Raw genomic sequence first — 9,139 nt, 5'->3', positions numbered from 1 at the left:
GAACCCTGATGGATTGTCAATCTTGGACCTGCAGAGCAGGTGAGGAAGGGCAGATCCCCTCACGTGGTTTGTGTGAGGGGCACTTAGCCCTATGTCTTACTTTCTTATGCTTCTTACAGTAGGTATGTCCATTGTTGTATAGAGTCCAGTAGCTACGCCTCACAAGCGGCCATAGTCTAGAGGAAAACAGAAAGGTTTCTTGTGGAGAAAAAGATTCAGTCCAGGACCGACCATGGACAACCTGTTCTCGACCAAGGTATTTGACGCTCTCGAGTAGGTATGGACCTACCGCGTGGTCCAACGCAGCTAGCAGAGAGCGTTTCATGGTCTGGGAATAACATGCGGCCGACGAGCCAAAATTGGAACTGTTCAGAAATCAAGGATAAAATATCTACAAACTATTTCTCATAAATTATATAGAAACATGTATATCCATGAGTTTGAGGGGGTATTTGGTTTGCAGGATCAATATGTTCGATAATATGTCTTGGTATTGGAGGCACTTATTACCATTGGCAAGGGAACGGGGTTCTACCGGGCCTGACACCCAATAGCTTGTGGACCTAAGGTGAAGGGCATTTTGCTTTGGACTGGGCAGTTGCACGGCCTCATAGAATCAACGGCTATGTGCCTGACACTCAGCGCGCTCGGCAGCACGCCCCTGACGCTATACTTACCTACCTCTAGGCGGGCGAAAGACTCGCACCAGCAGGCGAGAGGCAATCTAGATCCAGACAAGCTGTTATACTAATCAAACGTTATCCGTGATGTTATCGTTGAGGATCTTTGTCTCCGCCGTGCTTAGAAAGTGCAATGGAGATTTTAGACAAGAATCTTCAGGACGGTGCCGGGCGCTGAGGAGGTGTCAAACGAGCTCGACCCTGGTCCAAAAGGCTCGGGTATCGTATATTTGGAATGGCGAAAATTTGTAAAAATAACATCGCAACTTCGCGGAACGTGTGGCTATATGATGCACTCTGGTCGGGGTTTTGGAGGACGTAATCGTTTGTTCGGCCGTGGTTCAAAGATGGTTCCTGGCAAGCGTAAATGGTCAGCTTTCGAGATTGGAAATCGCTAAACGTATTAAGGAGCATAATTATCTAGATGAGTCAAATGTATTATCATCTCAATGGTGAAGCTGGACATGGTCGGCACGATGTGGGCGAAGCAGACGCAGACGCGCTTGGGCATGGTATGATCGTCACTTTGTCGCGAATCTCACAGCAATATTGTCCTCGCCAACAGTCTTGGTGGTATTTTGACCGTTTGAAACGAAGGTCGGCTGTTGTGGTTATTGCTGAAGAAAAGTCTGACCAGCCTTGATGGGCGCCCGGAGCATCTCGGGTAGCATCATCCACGAGGAGGAGCGCAGGTAAATATGAAGTATTCCGACAACGTTGAGACCTTTCGGGGGATGATGTAGAGACTTTCTTGAGATGAGGAGAGACAAACTGCTCACCGCTAGCTTCTTGCCAACGCAGGAGTAGCAGGTAGATACGCTCAGCCCACAAGTACAAGGTCTCCCAAGAGCGAGCAGCCTGACTCCGTTGCACAAGGAGCAATTAGCGAGACTCTTATCCTCTATCTCATAGCATACTAAGAGCTCCGTGATAAGAAGGAAGCGGACATGGTCAAAGGGCTGGTCGCCGCAAGTAGAAGAGCTGCTCGTGCATCGAGAGCGAGGTCTTGAGTATCGACTTGGACGTAACGGGCAGGACAGATCGATGGCGGTTGACCTCGATGACGAATTGCTCACTCGTCAACGTCTCGAGGGGCAGTGGTACTTGACAAATCCACAGGAGAACAACGCAGACTTGCAGCTGAAGTTCAACCAGCTACAGTTGTTGTAAATCCTCCGATGAAATGGTGTGATGGTAACAGGACGGAAGGGAGGACGAGGGAGCCGAAACAGGAGGGGACTGGGATGATGCTGGTGAGAAGCAGACCAGTGATCAATGAAAGAGACAAAAAATTGGTGATATTCAGGAACAATGGAGAGAGCCCACCGCAACCTTCTTAAAGGAGACTGTAGACGTGCTGGCATCTCATCCCGCCAATCAAAATGCTCCGAGGCCGGGTCTGCTCAAGGCCCGTAAACACAACCTTGGAACGGCAGTCGGACAGCCCACTGCGTGCCTGAATAGACTCTCTCTCTCCATCTCGTCTTTTTTCCCCTTCATCATCCCTCTTCTCACTCCTCTCTACCCCACATCCGCCTGCATCATGGCTGAGTTTGTCCGCTCAGAAATCCTGGGGACCACCTTCGAGACTACCAGCAGGTACTGCCCCGCTATCAGGGCATCATGCGAGCTCAGCTGAAACTCTGTAGATATGCCAACTTACAGCCTGTCGGCCTCGGCACTGCGGGCATCGTCTGGTATGGCCTCCTGGACTCTTTGACTGACTCGCAGTGAACTAACACCCCGTAGCTCTGCGTATGACCTGATCGCGGAGCAACCGGTGGCCATCAAGAAGATGATGAAGCCCTTTGATAGCGCTGCTATTGCGAAACGGACTTACCGAGAAGTGAAGCTCCTGAAACAGTTGCGGCATGACAATGTGCGAATGCAGTTTCCGCGGAATACCGACTGTAGACGTTGCTGACGATTGACGTTCTAGCTGATCGATATGAGCGACATCTTTATTTCACCTCTCGAAGACGTGTACGCAGTCTATCTTTCCTACCGAACATGGTCGAAACTGACGGCAACTCGAGATATCTCGTAACAGAACTCCTAGGAACAGACCTTCACCGACTACTCAGCGCAAAGCCGCTTGAGGGCAAGTTTGTCCAGTACTTCACATACCAGCTACTGGTAAGCAGACGGAAGACCGCAGTTACACTCGCACTAATCTCCTTCCTGGGTGCTTCATGAGGCTGACGCGCTACTGCTGCCTTTTGCGCGGTATTTAGCGCGGATTGAAATACATCCACTCAGCAGGCGTCATACATCGAGATCTCAAGCCGAGTAATTTGCTTATCAACGAGAACTGCGACCTGAAGATTTGCGACTTTGGACTCGCCCGACTTCACGAACCGCAGATGACCGGATACGTTTCAACAAGATACTATCGCGCGCCAGAGATCATGTTGACCTGGCAGCGGTACGGCCATCAGGTTGACCTGTGGAGTGCGGGTTGTATCGTTGCAGAGATGCTGCTGGGTCGGCCGTTGTTTCCGGGAACCGATCATATAAATCAGTTTTTACTGATCATAGATTTATTGGGAAGTCCGCCGGACGAGGTGGTTGACCGGATTACGACGAAGAACGTACGTCGCACTAAGCTATTTAGCTTCTCGAACAACAGCTGACAGAGGTACCGGAATAGACTCGCCGTATGGTAACGTCTCTCGGGAAGAGAAACCCGCGGCCTTTGAGGGAGGTCATTCCTGGCGCCGAAGATGAAGGTATGTAATGCGCAGCAGGTATTCGCACAAAGAAACCCTGTTTAATGGACTTCCCTTCCAGCAATTGATCTTCTCGCGAAACTCCTACTCTTCGATCCGGAACGACGAATCACGGCCGACCAAGGCTTAAAACATCCATACATGGCACCCTACCATGATCCGGAAGACGAACCCGCCGCGGCAAGCAAGTTTGACTGGTCGTTCAATGACGCCGATTTTCCCGTTGACGAATGGAAGATCATGATGTACGTTGTTTCTGGTCTTAGGAATGCAAGTAAGACTTTATACTAACCAAGGACTGCTCGCTCAACAGCTATTCCGAGGTTCTCGACTTTTTCCAACTTGGCACAACTCAAACCGATGGGCAGGAACCATCGCAACTCCAGCCTCCGGGTAGCTTAATGGGCGATGGGGATCTATTCCCGGATCTCGCTACGGTCGACCCATCAAAGTTTGCATCGATGGACTTTCTCACGGATGGGCAGTCGTTCGACTACTCCGGTATTTAGTTCCGCAGCCTCTATTCCTAGTACACAGGGTGGGAATACAGGAAGCCTCTTCTACCACCACCAGAACAGGGAATAAAGTTCATGGAAGCAATTTCCATCTCCTAAAATGACATCAATTCGACGACGAGGCATACGTGTCGAGCATGGAGTACGCATCTACGGGCCCGGACAAGGCCAGAGGAAGGTTGAGTAATGAATAATGACGCATAAGTAACGACCGTTCCCTTTTTTCCTTACCTACCTACCTACCTACATAACACTATTTATCTGAAAATCTACACTTGTCTCCGTTCTACCTGTTCACTTACTACTGTTGCTTGTTCTGTCTCATCCCATCCGAAAACAGACTTCCCAAGCCAGGAAGCTCGAGGTTTGCTACAGAACAATTACAACGCCTTCTTACTGTTATCACTTCCAACGCAACCGCAGTCATGCCTTCGTCACACACCAAGCGCTATCTTTTGCCGCTCACGGCCCTTTTAACCCTAGGCCCTCTCATCATTCTTGTCCTTGTTGTGGTCGCGTCCCTCGCAGTTGGAAGCGACTCTGCGCCTGTTGCTCGACCTGCTCCTGGTTCTCATGGAAGTCACCAGCCAAATGGGGAAACTGGCCAGGGTGCGCAGCCCACCCCTACTTCTACGCCTGTTGCAACGCTGCTTCCGGGGTCCGGCTCGGGTTCAGGGTCTGGATGTGCCTCCTGTGCACAGGGTTCTGGCTCTAGCTCTGGCTCTGGACCTGAACAGGGTCAGGGTCAAGGCCAAGGCCAAGCTCAAGGCCAAGGCCAATACCAAGGACAGGGGCAAGGTCAAGGACAGTCTCAAAGCCAAGGTCAAGCTCAGGGTCAGAGCCAGGGGGGTCAAACCTCTGGCTCGGGACAGGGACAAGTTCAAGGACAGGGACAAGATCAGTCTCAAGGTCAGGGCCAAACTCCAAGCTCTGGACAAGGCGGACAAACTTCTGGTTCGGGACAGGGTCAGGCCCAAGGACAAGGACAATCTCAAGGTCAGGGCCAATCTCCAAGCTCCGGTCAAGGCGGACAAACTTCCGGTTCGGGGCAGGGTCAAGGACAGGGACAGGGACAAGGACAAGGACAAGGACAAGGACAAGGCTCGGGATCGGGCTCGGGCTCTGGCTCACCCACTAGCGCCAGCCCCAGTCCATCGGCGAGCTCGGGCACTGGTGGCTCTGGTACCGGTACAGGAGGAACAGGAACTGGCGCTGGCTCCAGCTCCAGCTATTCACCCTCAGCCACTCCTTCCGGTGTCCCTTCCGAAGAAGGCTGCTGGAGTCTTTCCCTCTACCCAGACAACGAATGCAGCGGCACCCCATACCAATTCAACGGCACCGAAAGCCTGAGCTGCTCCTCTGCTAAACACGGTGTTTCTGCTGCTGCATTCATCGGAGAGCTCGGTGGATGCAAGGTTATCTTCTTTGAGAGTGAGGGGTGCGATGATGAGGGGATGATCGGAGGTTATGGTGGTGATGACGATGAGGAGGCCGATACTGGGTCTTGCTACATTCCTGGGGATGATGAAGATGAGGGTGATGATGAGGAGGGAGATGATGATGAGAGTAGTGATGAAGGAGAAGGAGAGGGGGAGGAAGCCGGAGAAGCAGGTGAAGGTGGAGATGAAACCGAAGGTGGTGACGAAAGTGAAGGTGGAGACAAGGGTGAAGCAGCAGGTAAAGGAGAGGAGGAGCAAGAGTGTGAGGGTGAGGGCGAAGGCGAAGAACAGGACCAAGGCCAAGAACAGGACCAAGGCCAAGAACAGGACCAAGGCCAAGAACAATCCCAAGACCAGGAACAAGGTGAAGGTGAAGGTGAAGGTGAGAAAGAAAGCGAGGGTGAGGGGAAAGGCGAGGAAGAAGGCGGAGATGAAGGCGACAGCGATCTAGGAGAGCAAAAGAGCGTCGCAGATGGTGAAGACGCTGAAGACGCTGGCGAAGGTCAAGCTGAAGGCGAGAGCGAGGGTGGTGATAAGAACGCTGGCGGCGACGACAAGGCCTCTGACTCTGGCGAGCAAGAAGAAGCCGGAGGCGAAGATTGCGAAGAGGACAAGAAGAAGAAGCAGACGAAGAAGGGTCTCAAGAAGAGAGCGCCCAAGAAGGGCTTGAACAAGAAGAAATTGAACAAGAAGAAATTGAGCAAGCGCCAGGACAGTGGCAGCGGTGGAGTTACCATCAAGGCCTTCGCAGTCATCTGCGAATAGTTTGATTGATGCCTCATATCTGCTTGAAGCTCGATGTTATCTAACCGAATGAAAGTTGTATGGCTTCTATAATTCCTAGTTTAACAAGTACTTGCTTTTCTGATTACTATGACAGTAGAGATGCTTTTCTTCCTCATATACTACTATTCAACTATCAAACCAGATAAGACAAGGCACAAGGCAAGAGCACAAGAGCACGCAATATGAAAGGACAAAAGAGGGAATCTTGCTGCGCTGCTGAGATTGGAGACAGGTGTCATGGATAAAAGCAGGTATAATGTGAAAAAGGGGGGTTGTGTAAGGAGAATTTATGCAGGTGCAGGGTGTGCTCCAGCCACAGCTGTCAACGATTAAAAAGATGCTATCTTTGACCTCGAGCGTGAAACAACGAATTAAGAAGAAGGGCGTGAAAGAAGGCAAGGAAGGCTGCGAGGGAGTAGTCAACATGAAGAGCAATGCCAGCCTCCACGTCGTCCTCGCCGTGACACCAGAGCAGCCATCGAAGGACATGAATGTTGGTTGCATTGGCTCTTCCTTTCTCTTCCAAAGAAAGCTATTAACGTGAAGAAACAGTAGTCGAATAATATTATCCCCATAGACAGTTACAGCCGCTGCGCCACGAGTTTCATAGCATAGGCACAGACGGCACGTAAAAAAGCAATGCGCAGTTTGAGAAGATTACTCCTCGCCGTTGGCGCCCTGCTCCTGGCTGGCTTCACGGGCCATGCGAGCCTCAATCTCCCTCAATTGACTCTCGCGGGCCAGCAGCTCCTGGCGCTTCTCGGCAATCTCGCGCTGCACCTTGAGTTCGATCTCACGGAGCTTCTCCTCCTCGCGTCGGAGCTGTTCCTCCTTCAGGCGGACGGATTGAGTCGCAAGGTCTTCAGGGTTGATAGATGAATCGACTCCGCTCCTACAGAATGTTAGCTTGTGTTCAATTCCAGAATACGAGAAAGCACATACGTAGCAGCACCATCAACGCTCTTGCTGAGCTTCTCGGTACGGTAGTTTTCGTATAGGAAGTCGTGGGTGATCTCCTTAAGATCGGCCAAATGGCTGTGAAGCAGAGCACTTCGGATAGCCAAGAAATCGGAGTGTCGTGGGTTCTCGACCTCAACAACACCCCAGGGGTACTGCCTGGCGCGCACCTTGCGGCTGTCGATCTCAACAAAGTCATCGGAGCCGACGATGGCGAAGGGCATCAGTCCTCGCAGCTCGGCGTTCTCCTCCACGGTATCTTCATCATCCTCCTCAATGTCGTAAGGGAAGTTGTAAACAGGAATACGGTAGTGCTCAATATCCTCCATGATGAGCTTTTTCGACTCGGCGAGTTCGGCGGGCGTAAGGGAGTCGGCCTTTCCGATGACGGGGATGACGTTCACACGCGGGGACAGGCGCTTCATCAGTTCAATGTCAAGCTCACGAAGTCCGTGGCCGGTAGGTGTGATGAAGTAAAGGAGGACGTGGACACGGTTATCCCTGAAGCGGGGGTTACGCTTAATTCGCGATTCCTCGGCGAGAATATCGTCGTATTGGCGCTCAAGGTATCCAACAATCTCACCGAAACTGTACAACAGTCAGTCTAGCGCCACGTATTCAATTTGGCGGTTACCACATGCCTGGCTTCGTTATCGATCTGGTCACCGAAACCGGGGGTATCAACGATGGTAAGGGAGATTCGGGTGCCTTCGTCATCCAACTCGAGCTCTAGTAATAACGGATCAGCGAGATTTCTTCGGCGGGCGTTAGACTGCTAAGCCATACCGACTGTCACGGGCTTGATGCGGACGCCCTCCTCAATGTGAGCATTGGCGGCATCGTCCGCATCCTTGCCTTCCAGAACCTGCTTTCCGCAGAGTGTGTTGACGAAAGTTGTGCGTCCTATCGTAGAATGGCTCCGTTAGACTTCGAGCGGCTCGAGCGTTGGCTGGGATTCATCACGCACCAGTTCCGCTGGCACCGCAGACCATCAAACAGAACTGAATTCCCTTCTTGACATTCTTCTTCCGGCGGAGCTTGATCTAAATGTAGGCGCAGCTGCGTTAGTTTCAGAAATCCAATGCGGATCGGAAAGGGACAAGCGAGGGGGTGCTAACGGCGGCGTGCTGTTCAGAACAGACAACAATCAGCAATTGAGCAGAGATTGAAGAGATGAATGTGGATCATCTTTCTGGGGGCTCAAAGCCATCAAGGGGGAGGGTTCACATACCGGGTTATACGCGGACGACATGCTGGGCTAAAGAAAGGGGAGGAGCGAGAAAGAAGCGAAGATGGTCGGAAAGGTGAATTGAGGGAGGTGAGAAAAAAAGGAAGCGAGTGGACGGGAGGTGAGACAGAGAAGGAGCAGAATGGCGGAAGGGAACGAACTGCTGGACTCCTGAAGTCGAGTTGGAACCAGCAGAGAGAGGTCGAGAGAGGTCGAGAGAGAGAGCGTCCGGGATAGACGACCTGACTGTCCTGCTGGCAGTTTAGGGGGGAAGGCACTCCAATCCGGTTTAGCGTCGACGGTCACGGTATCTAATACGCCCCTCGTACACTGGCTTGTTCCCCCTTTCTCTCAACAGCTCCCGGACCACCAATCGCAGCACACAATTCGTCTCCAGAGTGTGTATCCTGTATTATTCGTTTGTATATTGATTACAACGGTACTCAGACAACCCGAGCTTGTGTATCCAGGCCGTGCTACATAGAACCAGAGAAAGCTACATAGGTGTCGTTTCGACGTCTACTCGTTGTTAGGCGAGGGATGAATTGGGTATAAAATTGGATGTCTGGTTCCTGGGGTGGTGAGACTGGCCCAACGAAGCTTGGTTCGAAATGATACACCCAAGAACCCGTCAAGCTCAAGCCACCTTTCAGACAATCTGTCACAACAAGGAGAGATTTTGAAAATCATGACAAAGTAACAACTTCAAGCTGGGCAATTAGTATGTTATTTAGGCTCTTGACTCAAGGCTGAGGCTTAAGTATTTTCTGGAGTAGCTTATCAGGCTGATGAACACCTGGACGGG

General features: G+C 51.6%; 3 protein-coding genes across 3 annotated transcripts; 2 read left to right on the top strand and 1 right to left on the bottom strand.

Annotated features, from left to right (window-relative positions):
• Positions 1-2,123: 2,123 nt before the first annotated feature.
• On the top strand, positions 2,124-4,134 carry BDV14DRAFT_23484 (kinase-like domain-containing protein). The gene is made up of 9 exons (XM_073776346.1): positions 2,124-2,279; positions 2,330-2,377; positions 2,430-2,559; positions 2,620-2,663; positions 2,717-2,816; positions 2,915-3,271; positions 3,331-3,409; positions 3,471-3,654; positions 3,723-4,134. Exons 1-9 carry the CDS (start codon positions 2,224-2,226, stop codon positions 3,916-3,918), a joined length of 1,194 nt encoding a protein of 397 aa, XP_073621873.1. The 5' UTR covers positions 2,124-2,223; the 3' UTR covers positions 3,919-4,134.
• Positions 4,135-4,991: 857 nt separating this feature from the next.
• Positions 4,992-6,204, top strand: BDV14DRAFT_185781 (uncharacterized protein). The gene has a single exon (XM_073770720.1). The coding sequence runs from the start codon at positions 5,379-5,381 to the stop codon at positions 6,126-6,128; it is 750 nt and encodes a 249-aa protein (XP_073621872.1). The 5' UTR covers positions 4,992-5,378; the 3' UTR covers positions 6,129-6,204.
• aspA (putative septin AspA) lies at positions 6,186-8,560 on the bottom strand. Its single transcript, XM_073770719.1, has 7 exons — positions 8,338-8,560; positions 8,225-8,233; positions 8,074-8,149; positions 7,893-8,009; positions 7,748-7,835; positions 7,092-7,694; positions 6,186-7,041 (listed from the first exon to the last, which is right to left on the bottom strand). The coding sequence occupies exons 1-7, from the start codon at positions 8,356-8,358 to the stop codon at positions 6,807-6,809; spliced, it is 1,149 nt and encodes a 382-aa protein (XP_073621871.1). The 5' UTR covers positions 8,359-8,560; the 3' UTR covers positions 6,186-6,806.
• Positions 8,561-9,139: the final 579 nt, after the last annotated feature.

Source organism: Aspergillus stella-maris (genome assembly GCF_047715825.1).
Source record: "Aspergillus stella-maris strain CBS 113639 unplaced genomic scaffold BDV14scaffold_124, whole genome shotgun sequence".
Taxonomy (NCBI): domain Eukaryota; kingdom Fungi; phylum Ascomycota; class Eurotiomycetes; order Eurotiales; family Aspergillaceae; genus Aspergillus; species Aspergillus stella-maris.
This window is presented reverse-complemented; position numbering and strand designations above follow the sequence as displayed.

Coding starts and splice junctions, on each gene's coding strand:
- BDV14DRAFT_23484 (XM_073776346.1), top strand. CDS start 2,224: ATGGCTGAGTTTGTCCGCTCAGAAATCCTGGGGACCACCTTCGAGACT. Junction 2,560..2,619: donor AACAGTTGCGGCATGACAAT/GTGCGAATGCAG, acceptor TTGACGTTCTAG/CTGATCGATATGAGCGACAT. Junction 3,655..3,722: donor GACGAATGGAAGATCATGAT/GTACGTTGTTTC, acceptor CTCGCTCAACAG/CTATTCCGAGGTTCTCGACT.
- BDV14DRAFT_185781 (XM_073770720.1), top strand. CDS start 5,379: ATGATCGGAGGTTATGGTGGTGATGACGATGAGGAGGCCGATACTGGG.
- aspA (XM_073770719.1), bottom strand. CDS start 8,358: ATGTCGTCCGCGTATAACCCG. Junction 8,010..8,073: donor CTGCGGTGCCAGCGGAACTG/GTGCGTGATGAA, acceptor ATTCTACGATAG/GACGCACAACTTTCGTCAAC. Junction 7,836..7,892: donor CATCAAGCCCGTGACAGTCG/GTATGGCTTAGC, acceptor CGTTATTACTAG/AGCTCGAGTTGGATGACGAA.